The 22,785-nt window shown below is 43.3% G+C and overlaps 1 protein-coding gene across 7 annotated transcripts in view; it reads left to right on the top strand.

Annotated features, from left to right (window-relative positions):
• The window catches only part of bnc2 (basonuclin zinc finger protein 2), a 169,862-nt gene that overhangs the window by 105,209 nt on the left and 41,868 nt on the right, over positions 1-22,785 (top strand). For 5 of the 7 annotated variants that reach the window (XM_082537189.1, XM_082537185.1, XM_082537187.1 and 2 more), the window contains one exon: positions 22,160-22,262. In XM_082537189.1, coding sequence (XP_082393315.1) covers positions 22,160-22,262 — 103 coding nt within the window. Of the gene's footprint in view, positions 1-13,557; positions 13,634-15,774; positions 15,859-22,159; positions 22,263-22,785 lie in introns of those variants that run through there. The other 2 variants (XM_082537188.1, XM_082537190.1) reach the window with 2 other exon arrangements.

Here is a 22,785-nt window from a genome sequence, read left to right as displayed (position 1 = left end):
GAATTCCAACTGCACGGGACAGACTAAGGTATGAAAAATCTTGGTAATATGCTCCAATATCACGCAAAAGAGATTTCAAATTCAGCTTGGAGAAAGCATTTAGTTTGTGGCAACATCTGGCAACAATGAATAGCAGTTATTGATACAATAACTGTAAAACCAGAAGTAGATGACGAGTGAGTTAAATGAGCAGATATGTTGATTTACTTGCTTTCTGACTTGTATGCACAGACTTTAACAATAACTGAACAAAATTTACATTCAAAACACACATTTAAACCTTGTGACGCTTCCTAGCATGTTGACATGAGGTCTACAGGACTGAAAAGCATTATAGGCTCACCACTAAGTGAGAAGAAAAGTAAATGTTCCAGCAGCAGGCCTGTTGTAGTCAGAACAACAAACAGGACAATTATCTAGCCCAGGCGCTACCTGTACATTAACTCCACATTCTCCACAGTGTGTGCACTATTGCAGCGAACTCCATGCTCTTTGTCACCACAGAGAGTGAGAGCTCGAGAGCTGGTGGAATCCGGCAACAAACTGTTGTTGATTATTGGTGTGCCACAATTTACAAGAGATGTGCCACCATTAGAGCTGCAGCGAGCGGAGAACCAAACCACTGGCTAAATCTGCCATGAAATACTACACTGCTGCAATAAAAACCTGAGTATCTGCACCAAAATGGAAACAGATGAACCTCGTCAAGGATACATTGTGCTTTTTTTTTCTCCTCCCCCACCTCCTTGTTTCCTGATTCTTCAGGTCTTCTCCAGATGAGCGCTGAGAATAATGTTGTTGTGGTTTTTTTTTATGATTGCGTGCATCGATGTGCGTGCGTAGCATGCGGCATATGCCAATCACGTGTGTGGGGATGGTGTGCACACTGGTGCATGCTTGTTGGTCTATGTGTGTATCATGTTATGTTATGGCCTAGACAAGAACTGAGCCCACAAAGGAAATCCACTGCCAACAACAGCACAGCTATTGGCATGGAGCCATACCACCCCAGAGGCTTATGGGATAGGGTTTACAACCAGACACAGAGTGTAGGAGGGCAAAATCTGTAAGGGTCACTGTGTTATATTTTATATAGTGTCCAGTACTTCTACTATGCTTTCATGGAATTCCATGTTTCCCTTTCTCTCTCTCTCTCTTTTTTTTTTAGTAATAACTAAAGTTTTCATCTGGTACATGTGGAGATAAAAAGCAACACTTGGTCTGCAGGCTACTCTGCACTCGTTGTACAAATCAGGCTATTAATACCAAGCATTACACTGATGTAGAGCAGAGTACCACAGATTTATAGACTACATTAGTAGTCAGATGAGAACATTATGGTGTTCAAGTGAATTAGGGCAGGGGCTCTCTCCCTTGTTTGCTCCAGGGGTGAGGTTGTGATATCCCGTTACTTCCTCAAACCCCTCACTCAGAGGGGACAAGTGTGTTTTTTCCATCTGAGCTCCAGACAACTTCTTTCCAGTATGTTGGCTTTTCTGTTTTTTTGTTATATAATGTTATTTGATCACTGCAAAGCCATCCTGGACTGCTGGTTACACTGTACAGATGTGCAATGGTGATTGGTTTATTAGCCTTGTAAACATAATGATGTGCTGCGTTTGCCTTTTTGGCAAAGCAGCGGACTAAAGTGGCTGTAACATGGCAGGATTGCTCTCTTTTTCTCCTGGATGTTCGGTTAGATGATGCATCATTTGTGTAGAGTTTCATCGGAGTTAACAGTCAATGAACATTTTCTAGTGGCATCGTGTAGAGTCTGAACCCAAAGCCCCAAAAGCACCACTCTTACTCCTACCACCACCCTCTCTTCCTCTCCTTTGTCTTGTCATCCTTTTTTTTCCTCTAGTCTCTAGCGAGCATCCGTGCTTGCCTTTCGTCAGTGGCCATTTATTGACAGAGCACTACATTCTAGACATATCTGGGGATTAAGTTGCAAATTTAAGCAATGGGAAAATCAATGGGTTCCTCTTTTAATTCATGAGAAAGGCTGTCACTGTGGGAAAAAAACCCAGTAGGGAGATGTGGCTGTTTAGCTCACATTCATCTAGAGAGAAGCAGAGGAGGAGGAGGAGGGCAGCATCCTTTAAATCTCTCCATCAAATGAGGGCAAGGCTGATGGTGGTTTGCCAGAGATCAAACCACTTTAGAAAAAATAAACCCTTTGCTTCCACAGTACCATTCAGTAGACTGACTGCTCCATATTTGAATGGGACCAAGCTTTCATTTTTCTTGATCAGAAAGCAATGCACTCTGGTCTGGGAGCAGGAGTGTGTTTCATGTCTTTTAAGTCCATGTAGAAACACAAGGAGTCAGCAGTGTTGGGAGAGACTGCTGCAGTGGGTTTAAGCACTACCTGGACTCTCAGCCAATAAAAACAGGTATCTGCTTGCACAGATGTGTAGTCTCACTCTTGCCAGTTTTTTTTTTCTTCATGTAAAGCTGAGGAGTCATCTAGATCTTTTGTCTTCATCTACAGAGATTCCAATCACAGGCTGTTCTGTTTTTGATAGAAAAAGCTTAATTTGTTTAAAGTTTTGCCCGTAGAAGCTCAGTGTAAAAGCAGCACTTAATAAAGACAGGTAAAAAAGGAGACCATGTCTCACAAGTCCCCTAATTCCAGAACATTAGACGTTTCTGGCGAACATTCAGTAAAGTCATCAGATCCCCGTGTTTTATGACTCCTCTAAACCGGTCGCATTCATCCCCAGGTTAGACTGTGTTACTGTGTATCCCCTGCTGACTTCAGGGAATTTGATTTTTTTAATGAACAGCTCAATATCTAATTCATTAAAGTGGCTGTTTTATTTGATGCATTTTCCTTACTCCAGCTGAACCCAGGGAGTAAGCCTGGGGATAAGGGGAGACGGTCCTGTTGATGGATGTCCAGTTACGCGCACAAAGTTCCCCCTAGTGCGAGCCAGCGTGCGCCTCTGCAGAGACAATCGGTGTTGGGGGGGGTCTCACTTGATTGTGACTCCGCTCTATGGGGAAGGAGAGACTGACTTTTACTCCATATGAATGCCGAACGACGGGAGCCGTAATTGGCCTTGCTCACACTCTCCCTCATCATTAGGGGCAGGCCAAGAGGCAAGCTTAACAATCGGTAAGGGGCGCACTGCCAGTGCTTTCTCTAAACCTCTGAGCGTCTATCTGACAGTGAAAAAGCATAAGGAGGCACGTTGGGCTTTAGTGCCACATTAAAAAATGTCGCCCATGGCTCCGCTTTGTATGTGTATGTATCCTCTGCTGCTCTGTAATCAGCATGTCTCTCATGTCTCTCATTTACAGACTCGTCTGTGGTCCTCTGCCTGATCTTAGTATAGATCAGTCTTTTCAGACACGGTTTTATATTCACAGATATAAAATAAACGTTTTGCATGCCATAAAAACCAGAAAGTCTAAGATACATTAAGCTGGAGGCCACGAAGAAATAAAGTATACAAGGGAAAGGTGGAGTAAAGAGATACACAGAGTCTTGGTGAAATCTGAAGGGGTCAGAGGAGGTGTGGAAAGGGCTCCCTGGTGGGGGCCTGAGGGGGGGGTAGGGCAGCTGGGGATGTGTCAGGTGCCTGAGCTGCGCTCTGTGCTGGGCAGTGTTGTTGTTACACCGAGGGCAGCGCCACAAGTCCGAAAGTATTGATTTCCCGCCTTGTCAAGAGGCAGAGAACTGTCATGTGGAGAGCACTGACCTTGGTACACACACTAAGACAACTATTCCCCTCGGCCCCCCACGGCACAGAGAGGAGAGAGAGAGGAGCAGATGCAAGACACAGCAGCGGCAGGCAACAAACAAGAACGCGCTACCAAATCTCCTGCGGGGGACTGGGGGTGGAGGAGGAGGAAGGAGAAGAGAGAGGAGGTGAGGAAAAAGAAAGAAAAGAAAGACAGAGAGAATAAAAAGAGGAACAGGAAGCAAGAGAGCGAGAGAGAGAGACGGGAGCTAACAGTCAAAGCCAGGGCCAGTTCCCCTGAGTTGTCAGTGGGCAGCCCAGTGTCTGGTTATCACACTGTTTGAAATGACAATGGCTTGACTTGTATTTTCCTCCTGAGACCCAACTCAGATCTATAAATCAGAGAGAGGGAGGGAAGGAAGGAAAGAGGGGAGGGGGCGGTGGGTTGGAGGAACAGAGAAAAGAAAAGGGCCGGTCAGAAAAAGAAACAGGAGAGCCCGGCAGTAAGGAAAAGCCTGACAAAAAAGAAACGTTGGGGAGAAAAGGAGCACGAGATTGACTCCCTCTGTCTGTGCATCACTGGTGTACTTGTAGCCTTTGAGATCTACACAGAAAGACAGAGAGGAAGGAAGGGAAATAAAGTGGCAGCTCAAGTGAAATGTTTTTCATGTGGAAGCTCCATCAGGATTTGACAACAAAAAGGGCTCCCTGTCACCTGCAGCTACACGGCAGGGCTCATCCCCAGTCACCGAGGAGCGCAGCGAAGAGAGAGACAGACAAGAGAAAACACAGCCTACAAAGAGCTCTCCCTGGGTTATATCAGGGTGACAGACACTTAAGAGACCCAGCTTTAGTCACACATCTCTCGCCTCAGATCAGGGCGTTTTGCTAACAAGCTCGGCAGCAAGTTTCCCCTCTTGCACACTGAGACTTATGAATAAAGGCCACTTTCTTTATGATGAAGAGTTCCATGCCGAGTCGTGAGGGAATCTTTTCACAACGTCTCTTTTTTGGTGAGTCTGAAAGAAGCGGCGTCCTAATTGAATTAGCTGGCTTATTAGTGTTTGACAGCGTAAGCTCGGCTATAAGTAAGGAAGACTTTGGGATGTGAATTTAAAGAGCGGTGTTGGTTTTGGTTCTAATTTTACACTCTCTTGACACACATTATTCCCCTTAGCTGCAGTTAGGCCCCAATATGGTAACGCTAATAATACCGTATGTGTGCAAGGGGGTTTTAAGTGGCTGTCTCACCTCAATTGCCAGGCCTTTGAAGCATCCAGTCATCCTAGTGGCAACAGCCTTGTCCGACCTCATCAGCGGTGCAGATTCATCATTTATGGATAAAGCAGAAACAGTGGAATGGGTGTGATTAAAAAAAAAGAAAGAAGACTCATTAAAAGTACTGAGGGTGTCATTAGACAAAAACACAGAGGTGGTTTATTGTTACATTTGAAGATAAGAACATGCAGCCTTCTTGATTCTCCTATTCTCAATCCTCTTATTTCAACATGTCTTAAAGGGAAAAAAACAGATTAAGCCCACCTTTGGCCATAACACTGTTTAGCAGCCTTGACGCTGATGTTTTTTGCCTTTGTTAGTCTGCCTTAATTTGGTCAAATCTAATTGCTAATTACACTTGCTTTCATTATCGCCGTGTGTTAAATCCAAGGGCTTTAACAGTATTATCTCTACCCACCGAAAGACAGAAAGAAATCTTTGATCAAGATTAACAAGATATACTCTCCTTCAGTTTGTGCAAAGATAACACACGCGCAAACTGCGCACACACGTACACATCACAGCCGCTCGAAGGCGTGCGCGTGCTGCGCAAACTTAATGAATCTGTTTCATCTGTCTTCTTCACTTTCTCTCTCCGTGCTGTCGATATTCACCTCCCCATGCCCTAAAAACACAATTTCTAAAGAGTGCAACTTGATGCTTTTGGAGAAGTGTATTAAATAATAGCACACACAGTAAATCATCTATCAACACTAACCTGTCAAAAGTAGCATATTTTTGATATTTTACCAGAAATGAGGGTCAAAAACGACTATGATGTAGTTTGTTTTTAGTCTTGTTTCATGGTTGCTTGTGACTTTGTGGCCTTTGCCACTTTACCCTGGGTGCTATGATCATTTGAAAACCAAACATAAACAGTAGAATTTATTGGCCCTTCCCCCCAAAATAGTGGGAATAAACATAAGCGCCTACAATTAGCCCTTGTTCTCAGAGGATGTATAATGGCGCTCGCTACTCAAAATGAATACGTGCCACTTGAGGTAATGACAGAGGGAGCTAAAAGGAGCTACTTTACCCGCTTAGTCTGCTCTCTTTGGGGATATCATGCTGTTTGTATCTGCAGTGAATGAGGACATGCCAGTGAGGCCCGTGGGCCCTTCAGCCTCCTTGGGTGCCAGGGGCTCAGTGCCAGGCAAATGCCCCAGCTGACACATGATAAAGTCGGGGACAGGTGACCAAAGGGAAGTGGGCTGTTCTCTGCGAGCTTCCCAGCGATGGCATGCCAGACAGAGCATTTAACGTCTCACAAATCCAGCAGAAAAAAACCAAAAACGACAGTTCAACACTGTCACTGATGTCAACAGGTTTGATGAAATAAGAGAGCATTAAGGTTAGACGTTTCGATGATATAATGGCAACACTTTTTGACCTTTTCACTGTGCCTAAATCACTTCAGCATCAAATTTGGCATGCTGTGTTTGGAGGCTATGCCAACACTCTTGACTGCAGCTCTTCCACCACAGTAAAATTTTGCAAGTCACACTGAAAAAACAAAACGTTGGATGGAGAAATCCAAAATATCTGGTTTACATAATGTACCAGATAAAAATAAACCAAACCAGAAGATGCATGAGAGATCCTAGTACGTCTGCAGTCCGGTACGTCCACTTAGATTTCAGTGAAATCTCTATTATATGTTCATCGTCATTGTCATGCTTCTGAGTGGGAGTGCATTTAAGAAACAGGAAGCCCAGTGTTGGGGTGGTGGCCTAAGCGAACTGTAATCTCAGTGCACAATATGATGACATTTTATTTCACTTCACTTCCACACTTGCCTTTCTCCATTTGTTTTTCTGTTTTCTTTTCCCCCCTCATCTTGTATTTATGTCACGTCTTCCTCGGTGCCCATGATATACTGCAAATGCCTGGTTAAGTGCTGTTCTGACATCAGCTGAGTGTAGTCGCAGCATTTGGCCTGGGGACAAATGCTGGAAAGGCCCTATAAATATGGATGCCGCCCTCCCCCTCGGCTCCCTGATGAGTCTGCATGTGTCTGAGCGTGTGTGTGTGTCTGTGTAGCACGCCGCTTGCGCTGTCACACCATGTCCCCACTGTTTGTTTACTCACACTGACAGAGATACACTCGCTGCCTGATGGTGCTCACCAGCTACGCCTGCTAACCAAGTGCCAAAGAGCTTGCTAATGCCTGAGCTCCTCCTGTAAATAATGTATCTGCCCATGCCAGGGAGTTAGCTAGTGCAACAGCACCAGCTGTCTGAGCTATTCAATAGTCTGACAAATCTGTTAATCTGAATGTCGCTCTCAGTTTGCACGCATATGTGTATCTTAGAGTGTGTGACTGTCACCTGCCGTTACATTTCAAAGCATCACACCCAGAAAGCTCAGCGTTCCTTGAAAACGATGCCAGGGAAGTCAGGCGTCTTCCTGGGCGGCCACCTCTGCCCTGGGGTCTGCAGAGGCCCCGTGAGTGCCCCGTGGCTGCAGTGATGCCAGCATGTGCAGAGCTGCAGGGAGGTTCCCCGTGGGGAGGAAGCAGCCCATTAGTACAGTCCTTGCCCCACCGTTTTACTCCACTTCAGTACACATCACACAGGGCCGCCCTCTCTACTAACTATCTAACACATGCTAATTAGCCTAGCGACAGAGCCAGTTTCTCTTTGCTTTGGGAGCATATGTGCAACTCCAGAACAAAGCTGACTCTGGAGGACCCAGCCAGGGACTGCCGCTTCATTAAATGTTCTTTTATGCACTTGCAATAATGTGGAATGTGGCCCTGCTTTAGAGCAGCCTGAAAAATATGACTGATAGGATCAGAGGAATTCCTTTTAAAATCCAGTTTCACGAGTGAAAAGGAGGTCAGAGTTCAGTCTAATCAGTAAAATTGCAGTTGAAGACTAACTACCTCAAACAAGCATCTCACACACAAAGTCCTTTTTGTTGCTGCTGTTTTTCTGCCCTTAACTCTTCGTGCAGCGTGCTATGGATCCTCCAGCCAACTCACCTTTCCTGCAGCGTCTTCATTTTCTGGAAACAAGAACAACCGCAGCCTTAATGAAACTTAATGATGATAGTCATAACACAACAATAATCCAGTGGTCTGGAAAACTAATCAATGCGTCTTCTCTCCTTCCCCTAATGACCTGTGAAAACAAAGCAATAAAAGGCTGCGTGTGTGTTTATTTTGGCCAAAGCAACAGGCTGATAAGAGCTGGTTGATTAGTGCCGAGCAAAGCCAAGGCGGTCACAGAGATTGTGGCACACGTGAACTCAATGTCACTACCTGAGGTGAAGGTATTTGTGTACGTGTGTGTGTGTGTCCAAAACTTTCCTGCCTTTTCTAAATACCTTTTTCTTTACAGTGTGGGTGTATTGACACCTAAATGTATTATTTTTATTACAATAGGTTTGTGATCTCACAGTAAAACTGATGGTAATTTCCTGCTCAGTGTCCACACACTGTGATTATCTTACTCCAACTCCGAATAGGGGTGCCAATTTGTCATCTGCTTGATTCCCTCCAGTCTCGAGCTCTTTACAACGACTCATTGTGGTGGGCTGTGCACAGTTTTGGGACAGAGTGATGAAAAATCACAGTTCCTTAGATTCATCCTTTCCCTTTTCTGGAGAAATACAACCCCACTTTCTTTTTTTTTCTTTTTTTTTAACAACCTTGTGATTTCCGTTTTCTTCTCTATGATGAAAGGTTTTGGTTTAAGTGACTGCTTTTAATTGGATAAGTACAGATGGGGGAAAGGAAAAATAATATTTTGCTTCTATAGTGTAACGGGAATTTGGAAAAGCAAAAAGAAACAAAAAAACAATCCGTGTTTCTGGAAACTAGAGCTTCTTAACACACACCCATGCTTCTTTTTTTGTGGTAACATACATAGTTTATAATCTGTATTTTTCTTTCTCTTATAAAGAAAACGCCTCTTTTACATGATTTAAAAGCAGAAGTCATGATATGTGCACGTGGAACAAAAACACTAGGAGGAAACGACCACCTTAACGGCATTCTCCAGAGTCCAAACCAAATACATGTCATGCATACTGTATTAGGAGACACATCATTTCTGAAACTCCCCGAATTAAAATGATTTAACAAGCCCCCGTAATACATGTATTTCTTATTCCCTGGTCAGATTACATGAATACCTAAACACACAACACCCTTCATATTACAACATGGGAGATCACTGTCAGGTGGATTACATGGAATGATGAGGTGATGTGTCTTTTTTTTCCTGCTTGCCTGGTGTCCTGATTAAAAATTTCAGCTCCACTGCCTTTCTAATTAATTAGCGAGGCCACTCAGAGGAGCGCCGTGGACCAATTAGTCTCTAGCAAGCCGATGATGCCTATCGCTACGGCATCACCGTACAGCTGTCGCTCTCTGCTCCGAGGACGGTTGGGGATGGACCCTTAGGTGCTCGCACAGGTTCAAACACCAGCATGGATCCTCAGCAAACCAGCTGCACGAATACACACGGCATGGTAATAATGAGAGAAATGGAGATAAAATGTGCACGTGCAGACAGACTTAATGAAATAGAGGAAAATATTTTAGGACAAATGAAATCGATGCTAGGGATTTCTTTTAAAATGATGTATTGAGTGTAGAAAAAGGATTGAACTGGTTTGTTTAAAAAAACCTGTCAAAAATATCATGCTTGACTATATTTGATTAATTGAAAAATCACAATATTTACTGGTTAGTGTATCTAAAATGTGTTTTACTCCTGATCATTTTTATTTTAGTTAAAACAAATGAAATATTTGAAAGGAAGATTATTAGATATTACTAATAGTTGTTGATAATCCTGACTGATTTTAAATGTGACATGACAATGGTACTTAAAATATGTTGTAAGACATTGCAAGGAAACAAAGATGTGGCAGATTCACAAGCAAACCTTGTGCCAAATCCTCCTGTGTCTACTGATTTTTCTATTCCGACTGAGAGTATTAACAAGATGAGTTGGGACAAAAGCCGGCTAGAGATTTTACCCGAGGCAGATCTAGCAAGATGGGACTGTTTCTGAGGGCTGACACCGAATTCATCCCTGCAAAGCTGACCACAGGGCTGGGCGGGCGGGGAGGAGTCTGCGTTTCTTTGGAGGGGTGGCGGAGTTTGCTGACTTTGTGAGAACGGACTAGTTATAAGAGCGAGGAAGCTCATTTCCACTTCAAGGGGTCGTCTGAAACATGGCATCAGCAGGCCTCTCTGTTAGCTTTCGCACGTGCGCTTGTGTGAACTAATGCACGTGCGTGTATACACACACACACACACACACACATACACACACACACACACGCCATCTGATCATCTCACATTCACCGATGCTCTTAATGTCTCCCCATCGCCTTCTTTCCTAAAGTCTAATGTTTATTCGTACTTGAGGAAAATGCGCTGATACCGTTCTTCTTCAAGACTGAAAAACAGCCGAAAGCTAAAAAAAAAAAAAGAAGTAGAAGAAGTCTTAACTTCAAAGCCCCCTGCAGTGTGTGGCGCGCACACACTAATGAACACATCACACACACAAACACATAATGTCCTGCAAATAATTCACTTTCTCCGGCTCTTACATGTTTTATTACAAAGTAGACCACAGATTGGCATGTTTGAAAATAAAAATAATGCACGTGAGTGTGTTTCCATAGCACAAACACACATGCACACACGCACACTAACACAAGTCATTTTGCAAGCACAAACAGTCAATACCGTAGTGGCTGATTAGTATGAGAAGAGGGGATGAATATTGGAGAAGGACTCTCAAGAGCCATCCATGAAACATGGAGAGGATGTCAAAGCATTTTGTTCCCATCTCGTTCATTAGGCCTAACTCAGGCAGACGAACTCGAGTCTCGAGTTTTTTGAAGTTCGCTCACAATCACGCAAATACATAACGGCGAGACAAAAAAGGCACACGCTGAATACAACGCCGCTGGAAACAGTTGTAGTTATTAGATCACCGTGTCTGACATTTTGTCGACATAAGTAATTAATTTAGCCTTTCTATTGGGAAAGTCCAAAGAGCCCAATTAACATGGCTAATATTGCTGCATCGTGTAAAAACATCATTTTTTTTTAATACAGAGGGAATATTTAAATGACTTGCCTTCATTATTCAAATGTATAAGCAGAGTCATCACTGGGGAAAGAGACAAGATGGGATTCACACTCGCAGGAGCAAAAAAATGATAACCAATCTTTTATTTCTGCACAGCATTCAAATAAAGAAAAAACAGCATATGTGCTTTTCTGGTAACTTTTTCTCACATTGTTTTCGTGTTTGTCATCTAAAGTGAGACGGCGTCAGCTTTAGTTTCCACAAGAATAAAAACAAAATAGATACAGAGTAGATGTTGCTGTGATAAATGTTCATTTTCAGATTTAAAAGAAAAAAGATTGTTTTTTTTACAGTGTGTCTCCGTAAGCCTACAAGCAGTTCGGTGTTAAATAATAAAGAGAGTGGAGGCGATAGCTAAAGAGGATTTTTGTCTTTTACACTTGGTCCAGTACACATGTTCAGACACGAAGCCAGGCCAAAGCTCTCTCAGTAGCCAAATCCAAAAGGCTCTGTAAGCAACACGCTCCAGAAATAGGATCAGATAAATAATATTCTTAATTTAGAGAAAATGCAAAGAGTCAACAAGCAGGAGTGAGGGGCGTTTTACAATTTACTTGAATATGTTTTTTACAAAATTGCTTTTGTGGATACTTTGTTTTTCGGTTTTCACGCTTGTCCGGGTGTTTGTTTTCTAGCGAACTCGGAGGGCCCCACTGCTGCAAGGCCTGGGCTCTTGGCTCGACTCTCCCACTCGTATAGCTATAACAAAGTCAATATTACAAAGAGGTAACACATGTCAAGGTTTGCTTCAGCCCTGCCCTTGTGATGTGATCCTGGATAGGGGCACATGGACACGCACACACACACTGTGTAAAAGAATGCATGCCTTCAGTGGTTCAGACTGTCTACCTCAATGAGGTAAAATATATTCCGATCTATTTTTTTTCATCTCTTTGCAAATTTGTTCTCTGGTTGAAGCTGGTATTTTGGCTCTTCTCACAAGTGAAATTGTTCATGTGTGCGGCAGTGTGTGTGTGAACTTCTCCTGTTACACGGTATCATGTGTGAGTGTAAAGTACTTGTTGTGCGCTCACATAAATTTTGAGAGTGTGTGTGCGCGTGTGTGTGAGGGTCAGTTTGTTTTGTTTTTCCCTTACTTCAGCACATCTGAGAGAGCTTTTCTGGAACTCCTGAGCCCTGTCCAAACAAAGATGGCCGAACGTGAGGGATGGAGGGGAGGTGGATTGGGGCGTGTGTGTGTGTGCGTGTGTGTGTGTCTATGCGCGTGTGTGTTTGTGATTTTTCAAGTAAGCTGGGACCAGAAGGGCCTTGCGAAAAACCAAAGGAGGGAGAGAAAACCGAGCCCCTGAGAAAGGCAGCTGGAAACACGGAGACTTGTGCCCCCCCCACCACAAAGACACGCACACTTCTCCTCCTCTTCCTCATCCTCCTCTCCCCCAGCTTCTCACTCTCTCTCTCTCCCTGGTCCAGCTGCACTCAGATGTGTCTGCACGGTCCCCCCCCACCGGCCCACCAAATTCCCCCCCATCACCCCTGCTCTCCCAAGCTCAATGCCACTGCCAAGGGGAGAGAGAATGAGGGAGGGAGAGAGCGAGAGTGTCGCAGCTGGTAATACTTACTGGCCATTTTACCGCAGTAAAGGCATGAGATTCATTAGGCCAGGGCCCGCGTGTTTTGCGCTGAGTACCGGCCGTGTTATTGTTAGGATGTGGTAAAATTATAAATATGGAGGGGCGAGGGGGATTTGGGGAAAGGGGGTGCAGGAATTCTGAGAGGAGAGGAAAGCGAACGTAAGGTGGCAGCGGCAGAGAGGGGAGGCTTAGAGGAGAAACCCGCCGCTCATTAACTCCTCTGCCACAGTCTTGTTTCTCATGATTGGGTGGCAATAAAAAAGTCTGTCACAATTTGTCAAAGTTAATGACTCAATGGCACACCAGCACTCAAGGGCTGGAAGACACGCTAACATATGTCGAATTAGTCAATAGCTTTATAATTGCAGAAATACGGATTCCGGCTTTCGCCAAATGAAGCGGACTTTGAGGGTCCTGAGAGGGAACGCGCAATTTGGTCAGGTCGATTGTAGGATGGCAATCACTGTGGCTTGGCTTCGCTGTTCTCGTGCAATTATTAGTCTCTTCCTCTCTCTTTCTTTCTTTCTTGTTTCCTCCCTCCCTTTTCCACCTGTTTGAGCTCTCCGTCTTCTTTGTGACCTGTGACTCTGCATCGGCGTCTAGCCTCCACTTCAGCCCCTCTATCTGTGAACTTTGTAAGACTGATAACACCCAGATGGACTTTCCTTTGGTCTGCCGTCTCCCTCCCTCTTTCGCTGTCCTGTTGCAAAGACACTCCTTGGTTCTCTTCCTCGTCGTGCGGCTTTGGGAGTGACACTGCTGTCACTGCACTGATGTAACTATTGGTTAAATGCTCTCTCCCTCCCCTCACTGTCTGTATCTGTCTTGTGTCCCGTTTCTCTGTGTCATTTGACACTGCAAGTACTCATGGACGTTTCAGCTTTTTCTTGGAGGGTTGTTTCTAAAAAGGGAGCTACAAAACTGAATCAGGAGCAGTCTTCTGGCTATGCTGGCTGAGGTAAAAAAAGAAAAGAAAAGAAAGAAAAAGCACAAATCTGTAAATAGCATGAAGTGATTTTTCCTTTTTATTAGGTGGTGGCGTTCTAGATTTAGCGCCTCATGAATAATCAGAATAATGCCGTTATCATTGTTCAGCATAGCTTATACATAGTTTGTATTTCCACAGCTGTTGAGTGTGCAGGCCCAGGTGTTTACAAGTAAACCACTGCTGCTGACACACTGTTTGAACAAAACTATGAGGAAAGAAACAAATATTATTGCCCAGTCGTGTGTCTTGAAAACCAGCCAATGGCGTCTACAGTAGTGTTCAGTTCGGTTGACAAAAACATATACATAATTTGCAGATTGCTTACACACAATTAGTACATGATTTTTTGCATTAAAAATGGTCAAAGAAAATAAAGAGCTATTGGCAAGATGGAACCTAGGAGCTCTTCCAAGATTTTGCTGGCTGGGAGCGAGTTTGAGTAGGGGAATTCACTGCACGGGTGCGTGTGTTAGTGTGTGAGTGTACACAGGGTTGCATGAGAGGGAATGTGGGAGAATGTGTGGGCGCTTGTATGTGTGTAGTTTGAGAGGTAGGACTGGAGGTAGCGAGTCCCACCCTCTACACTAGTGTGATGACTAAATGTCAATTTGGCGATAGTCTCTCCTGCGCTGGCCTCCTGTCGTCACGCTGCGGTCAGGCCCGCATCGTGTGTGTGCCGTCGCCCACACCAACCAGTGATCACCATGGAGATGTCCCCTCACGGAGAGGGGTCAGCAATATGTCTGGGATGTGACTAATACTTTCTGTTTGTGTTTGGGGGAGATTGATAGAAGAAACAAAGAGCAACCATTGTTGGTCATTTCTTCCTCTGTTGCTCCATTTTTACAAACTTAACCTTCTCCGCCACTCTTCCTGTTTTTTCACCCTCCTTTTCCTTTTACACCTTGCCGTTTTCTCTCCTTTTTTTATCCCCCCAACAACACACACGCACACACAAATGTGCGTCTGGTCGCACTGTGTGGCCACATCACTCGCTCAAGTCTCCAGACAGGAATGCAGTGTTGCATTGCAGGCCTTCGCTGTGATAGTTGCATTCGACGAGGGGCAATCAGTGGGCCAGCCAGTGCAGGTGTCAAGTCTGACAGGGAGTTGTCCTTATCAGCCGTTCGTCCCTCCCTGTGATAGGCTGAAGGTCGCAGCGACGGTGGAATATATTGACAACAATGGCGTCTTTATTTGCTTCCCTTTCCTGTGCTCACAATGGCTAGTGATAGGGGAAGTGTGTTGCTTGAAAAGCAGAAAGACTAATAAGTGTCGACTGGCTTTTGGTTTTTTATTTTATTGCCAAAAAAGTAGCAGTTCAGATAATATTATTCCTGCTTGTTTGAAAAGGAATAATTACTGAAGTGCAACTGATACTGGCTATTTTCAATTAATACTAATAGAAGTTATAAACATCCAGTAAACATCTTATCAAACTAAAGCTGACATTTTTAATAAAATCCTGTCATTTGCTACTAAAATGTAACACATCTACAAGGTTGGATGTTTTGTGGTTGAATAATAGCAATGCTATTCAAAGTGAAAATAAGCATCATAACTACATGTTTTCAATTTTTATACTGTATATGCTGGAATTCTGTACATTTATAGAGATATGTCTGCAATAATATAAAGGTAATATCTCTGCTGACATGTCTTTGGGTCGTATTAAAGAAACAGCTGCTGTTTGCAGCTTTATCCTCTTTGGCTTTTGACCTGAATATTAGCATTGATACAGTATTTCAGATATTCACATGAGGTGAAAAAAAAAAGTCTCAAACAGCTGTCTCTTTTGGGAATTTTAGCATCTTTTGCAAAACATTTTCTAAGCCTACCTACCTCCCCTCATTAGCTTTCCCTTCCTTCTCCACCTTTCCTACAAACTACCTTACCTGACAACCCCTCTTCCCCCCAAACCACCCCCTGCTCCCTTGCTATCTCACTTTTTTTTTCTTTCCCCACTTCCCATTCCTTCTCTCGCTCCATCCCTGCTTCCCCTTGCACTTCTTCTTTGAACCTGGCCTTGTGTCTGTGGACCCAAAGGTCTGTCACTGGGCAGGTGGTTTGATCTCTGGCAGGGGAATTGCTTTGAGGAGAGCTGAGAGGGGCCAGCGGCCTGGACTAGGGGGCCTCTGCATGGACCTGCTGTCTACACAAAAGATGGGAGAAACCGCTGTTCCCTTGATGCTTAGGTATTTGAACTGATAGTGTAGTTCTGTGTTAACCATGTGGTGCATTTCTCCATCTTTATAGGTTGCACTGTCTGAGAGCATGGCATATCAGAGCGAGATCACAGGCTTGTGTTTCTGATCCGGTATTTCTATATTATGCTCCCTCTTCCTCTGTGTTTCACAATATCAAAGCCAGCTGGGTCCTTTATCCGTCCACTTTATAAACAAGTGCGACTGTCCAGAAGTACACGCTCGGCTATTTATCATGCAAGTAAGTCAGACCGAAGGTTTCATCATCGATCTGATTCGAAACATTTCGGAGTGGACGTTCACTAGTCTTTACTCGATGTTTATTTTTCCTTGCTCACTTCAGTTCTAACTTCATTTTCAGACTTGGCCCTTTTTAACTTCAGATTAAGAAGTTTACAGTGTGTCACAAAAGACGCCTTTGAAAAAGGCCTAAATCCAAACATCATATTAGCCTTTTGTATTTATTTGATCAGGCTAGGGATACACCAACTGATTGACAATAAAAAATATGTCAGGTCATTAGCTGAGAGTGCGTGCAAACAACAGACACGGCTGCCTCTATTTGTTTGACTGAAAGAGGGGGGTGGAAAGGAAAAAAAGAGCGGGGTCCCAGATCTCCACATGAATACACGAAAACACATGCTTCTCTTCTCCTTCTGTAATCCACCGGGGACTCACGCCCCATTTGGTTCCTATTAGCATAGTTCTGGTCCCTCTGCCCCGTGTCAAAGCCCAGACGCACAGCTGCACAAAGGACAGGGACCTCTGGCTCTGTGACTGCCAGGCGGTGGGCTCAAAACGAGAGCTGACACGGAGGACGAGCCTCACACTGTGGGAATTTCTGTGGAAAACAGTCTCTATTCTGTGGACTGCAGTTTAGAGCAAGTGTTTGAAAACTAAAGCTAGTGCACAAGTGATTAATCGTTGTTTATTTTGTACCACTTTGTAAAGCAAGAAAGCTCTGTTTCGAGCCAAATCCAATGTATGAAATCAAACAAGCAAAGATTAGCCCTGGCATGAGGCATTTGCTCCCCTGTATTTTGTGGCATGCTGTGTCTGACTACAAAGACTTTCTTTATTCGCCGTGTTTTATTTGTCACCTGTTTCCAATATGGACATTGTGAAGTCCTGATCTATCTGACGGATCCAGGGCCCGTTTTATGACACGCAAAGCTGCCGTGCCTCTTTTCCTACACATGTTGGCTGCACATTTCTGGCAGGAAATTGACAGCATTTCAGCAGCTAACTCATGGATGAGATAATATCTTGTGGGTGGAAGAGAGGACAAGATGCTCCCAGTGTTTTACAGTGACCCTAAGCAGAGACAAATTTAAATCTCAAGCTGCTGCTGCAAAGACTTACACACATGCACACATGATGTGCAAGTACGCACGGGGTTTTCATTTAAATCTCGGCTTTGCTTAACTCACCAAACAAGAAATGTGGTCTGTGGCTGTGTGTTGAACATGATAAAGGTTTTAGTTAAAGTAGAAGGAACAATACCCGCCCAGCATCCAGCAGCTGTCTGTGTTGGCTTCGTCGTACGAAGTCTAGAGAGGATATAGAGAGGCAGAAACGGGCTAGGCAGCTGGTGCTTTTGTGGTGTTTTTGGTAGCATATAGTTACAATGTCAACCTTCAAATATGACAGTTAGGAATACAGTTATAACGGATATTAGTTTAGGATCGCCGTCAGTTCTTTAGTTTCACAGCACCAAATGAGTACCTTGGTTGACCTTTACATATGCTGCTGCTTGGTTTAGAGTTGGACTGATTATCTAAACTAAAGTCCAAGATGAAGCCATCTTGTTCAGCAGCTCCCCTTTCCTGCAGTTCTTCAGTCCATCTGTCCCAATAACAGCCTTTTAATTGAGAGTCCTCCCCAGTCTGATGCTGGCCATTGCTAACTGTCAGTGTTTATACAATTGGGCTGGGACAGGGACTGTGAGCCAAGCAAAACATCCATGAAACATCAAGCCTCGAGCTAAACAAAACCCAGCAGTGAGAGACGCACACACTTGAGCCAGATAGGGGCTGGAAATGATGCGTTCTGATTGCATCTAGGTTAAGTTGTTGACCACAGTGGTAACGCGACAGCTGGGAGAGAGTTGACTGTTGTTTCGGGTCTAATTGCTGAAGCCTTGTCGGGATTTTCCTCGGCTTGCTGTTTAGCTGTTAAGTTTTCTTGTGATTTATGAAGCCCAACGCACACTCCTCTGTCCTTTTGCTCACAATCGTCGTCTTTAGTTGCGAGCCAAAGAGGAAACCCTGGCGAGACACTAGCACAGTGACTAATGTTGTGTATCTGGCCGGGCCTCAGATAACACAGCCTCCTCCCCCGGCCTGCTGTGACAAATATGTGCGAGTGTAGCGGTGGGATCTGGGCCCAAGCTCGTCCCTGACCCAGCACAGGCCAGACACAGGTTAAACCACGGTCAGATACAATCCAGAGCCACAGAAGCGGAGTTGCAAGTACGTGAGCATCTTAGAGAAGTCTGATGATTTTGTCTTTCTCATTTCCTCTGACAAGCCACACGCACAGGCCAACTCACATCTTGATCTTGTTTTTGATGGCCATCCTTGACACATCCGTCTGCTGCCTCTCACTCTGTAGTCTTTTATCTCATTGTGCGCAATCAGCTTTGATGCAGTCACATGACAAACATTTCTTCTGTTTCACTCCTCTTACATGTTCCAAACTAAATGCGTAACAATGCACAAATTAATACAGAGAAATAACAGGCACTGTGCGTCCCCTCCCTTCCTTTTTCTCCCGTCAGTGCCTCCTCAGTTGAGAGGGGCTTGCTGCTTTAATGCTTCTTAATGCTGTTGTCTGCTTAATGGGCCAGATATGAGAGGTGCTGGTAGCCAGCGTAATAAGTCAGTGATTAGAGGGCGCCTTGTCACAGCAGCAGCCCTGCAGACAGTGGCACGCTCTAATTGCTGTATTAGACGCCCCGTAAGTATCTTGTCAGCTGTCAGACCCCAGCTCGTAAACAGCAGAGGTGCATTTGATATTTCCATTTGTTTGTTTCCATCTTCTGCTGTTAGCGGTGCCGCGCAGAGAGGTAATTAGAAAAAGGCCTGTGCTGTGTGACATCATCGTGCTAAATTTGGCTGCTCTAAATTAGATTTTGTGAGGAGAGTTTCATAGTTTATGCAGGAAAGTCTTCTGTGGCAAAAGCAGAATAAACTGAAGTGCAATTAAGCCAAAGAATGTACTCAAAAATTAAGATGAAGTGTGTACAACATAACAGGACCACAAAATGATCTGCTTGACTATGTCTATAAAATAGTCAAGCATGCTCGGGAAAGTGTAAAGCAATAATTCAAACTTGAAAAGTCAGAACCTTAAAAAAACATCAATCAGTCATCAAGGATGTTGCTTATTGAGTTTCCACTGATCAAATCTTTTTAGCTCTGAACATAATTGGGGGTCTGACTGTTAAGAAAGCACTTCAGTAGCACTTTTCTTACATTTCACTGTAATCATTGGTTCAACACTAGTTGAGCAGGATATCAGTTTAACTAGATAAGAATGTATTAAAGAAAAAATATTCCACTGAAATATAACAATAATTTCAATATTTTTCTTGTAGGCCTGTAGGTGGTTCAGTAGTGTAGTCGTTTACACCTTCACCTAACACGACACCAACCTTTTGGTGCTGCGTCAGAAAGGGAATCTGACTTAAACAGGTGGATCAAACTGTGCTACGCACTGTGTCGACCCTTTGTGAATAAGGGAGTAGTCTTGTAATCTAGGCTGCAGGGAACTTATATGTTGGCAACATGGAAATTTGATTAGGAAGTAAAAAAGGGCTGTAAGTGGCTACATGAGCATGGATGTTGCTACAAAGTTGTTACATTAAATCAGGAATTTTATGGAAAACTATTCAAAACATACCACTGAAGAATTCTCCTTTTTTGTCTGTCTATCTGAAAGGTCACGCATTTGACCCTAACTACCTCTGAATGTTTATGAGCTCCTACATCTGGTTAGTATGTGTCCTTGACTAAAGGAACACTGAACTCGTTTAATGCGCACTGCTCTGGATTAGAACGTCAGCTCAGTGCTTAACTTTTGCTCCGACTGACACACGGCGTGTAATCCTCGCACACTGCGAGGATTGCCATCCCTGCACCTGGAGAGCTTAAAAATGGTGTGAAGTCAAATAATCTCTGTCTCCTGTCTCATTTGGTGTCAAACTGTGAGGTGACATGGTTAGAAGTGGTGTAATTTTGTGTTTAATCTTGGATTAGCCCGTGTTCATTTTGACACCTCCAGTAACTAATCTGGTTTACAACACCTCAGGGCAAGCAAAGGGGGGGATTCTGATAGATTTTATGGTCCCTTAGTTAATTGTGAGTGAGGCGAGTTTTATATCTTGAATTGCAGGATATTGGTCTAATCCGCAGACGGGGTGAATGTTACTTGCAAAGCAAAGAGCAGAAAAATTCTGTCTTTTGCAGCTCGTGCGCTGACCTCAGCTGTGTGATGCAAAGGCCGATCTGCGCCTCTAATCCTTGTCTATCTGAAAGTGCTGATTGCTTCTGATATTGTGAAATATAGGCTGGTGGCACAGAGATGGACTCCAGCCTACGACCCACAAAACTGTCCCACCATTACCTTGTAAAAATTACATTGAGACAGTATGAGATAACATATTCAGTGCAGACAATAAATTCATAAAGTTTAGTGTGCTGATAAGTAAAGTTTGGTCTATGAACTAGCAGTTAGCTTTATATTGTCTTCCTCTTTTTTTTTTGTCTCTGACAGACACCCACAGGTATGTCTGCATTTTGATCTGACAAGCTTCTGCATCATTTGAAATTCCCCATCAGAGTAAATACGCAGCAGCTCGCTGCAGTCCCTTTGTACCTTCCAGCCAATGTGCCGTATTAAGAACACCTGACATATTTTCTTTGCAATACTTTTAATTACAGATTTTTCTTCTTATCATTTTAAAGAAAGAACACATAGGAAGAATATCCTCAGCATTTCGGCACAGACCCGCCGCCATACTGAATGTAAAATATTTTATTCTATTTATATTAACTTGTAAACTCTGTAAATATAAAATGTGCAGAATTTGTGAAGCAGTGAGAAGATTTCTGATCTGCACTTGCAGTTCAATGGATGATGGTAATGAGTCTGAGAGACTAAACGAGGTAATGCATTTACCGCAATGAAATCTCAAAACTATTAGACTATCGCATAATGATTATTTAGCCCTTAATCATTATTATTATTATTATTATTACTTTTTTTATGCATCACCAGCATAAACAGTGACTGCCTCATGGAGTAGGAAGCTATCAACTTGCACACAACAGCCAACATTACATTAAAGTAAAAAAATAAAATAAAATACATATTTGATTAAAAACAAAGAAAACTTTGGATGTCATGAGTGTTTTCTTCCCATAAGACATTTTGCTGCACTGATCCTCCTACAGCTTTTGATTCCCCTCAGGCAGTTTAGGTTGGTGTTAGGATCTTTATTCATCATTTCATATAGATAATGTAAAAAAAAATGTCTGATAAACACAAGGCTGACAATTCCTATTAAAGATTCTTATTTCTAATTCATTTTCTTGCCTTCTTGCTTCCCCGTGCCAGCCTGACATTTACAGCTTGCAGCTGTTGTACTCTTCTGGGTGATGAAGTTGCATTCATTTATACAATTTTTGCGATATTGAACAATCAGACTCATATATGTGATCAAGTGAACACCTTTAAAATCTAACAGGACATTGTCTTGTCTGTTTTGTTTTGTTTTTTATGGGGAGGTTAAGCCTCAGAAGACGATGTGTTGCACTGCACTGAGTCGGCCTTGTCAAGTCTGGACACTTAACCTCTCCCTACTAAAAGCTTTCTGGGGTCAGACTAAGTGCAACTCCAGTGTTGAGTAATGGAGCCTCAGTCAAAACACGTTACATTTCTATGTTTTCAGGAAGCAAAGCCCTTTGTTGGGTCACGTGATCTCAGGATTCTTACTGTATACGGAGAGGCGGAGTCGCACTATGGAATCAAAAAGTAGTTGGATATGTAGGATCCGGTCTTTATCTCGCTGTTGTCACATTTTAAAGAAACAGTCAAAGCATTATGTTCAGTATGTGATGAGCTTTGAGCTTTTGCTGACCTGCAGCAGTCTTCTTAAACTTCTTTCTTTTTTTTTCAGTTCACGGCTGTTAGCTGAAAGCTGCTCTCTGTTAGTCTTGCTCCATTATCTCTCCTTTTTACCCAAACTGTAATTGATTTGGATTTCTTCTTTTCTTGTGTGTTTCCACAGGCCATTCGCTGCACACTGGTGAACTGCACGTGTGAGTGTTTCCAGCCAGGGAAGATTCACCTACGAACATGTGACCAGTGCAAACATGGCTGGGTAGCTCATGGTGAGAAAATCACATGACCATAAATCATTAAGGTTGTTGTTGTATCTACCAAAGCTAGTTATTGAAATAATGAATAGATTCATCCTTTAGGGTTTTCATAAAACTACTTTATGTTTCTATATAGCTGGGCTCTATATAGAAATTATCACAGTACAACTAATATTATCTGTGTTCTGTTAACTTTACTAAAACTGTACTAAAATCCAAATGATTTTTGCTAATTTTCCACAGTAAAAGTAACTTTGCAGTTCGTTTGCTTCTGATTTTTTTGTTTGTTTGTTTTTTTTGCTTTCAAAGAGTCTTGTTTTTGCATCTTAGATCAAAAAAAAGAAAGAAAAACTCTACAGCCGCAAGAGAGATAGAGTAGCAAGAGACCACACCTTATGAGTTTTTCAAGCGGGTAAAAGAAAAAGTGAGAGGAGGCAAGAAAGTACAAAGAGAAGAAGGAGGGTGTGGGGGGGGGTGAAGATAAAAGAAAACACCTGTTTGGCTTGCGTCTGCAGAAGCGCAGGCCATGGGCCCT

The sequence above is a fragment of the Aulonocara stuartgranti genome (genome assembly GCF_965226115.1).
Source record: "Aulonocara stuartgranti genome assembly, chromosome: 6".
In the NCBI taxonomy this organism is placed as follows: Eukaryota; Metazoa; Chordata; class Actinopteri; order Cichliformes; family Cichlidae; genus Aulonocara; species Aulonocara stuartgranti.
Note: the sequence above shows the minus strand (reverse complement) of the source record. Positions and strands in the feature narration are given on the sequence as shown.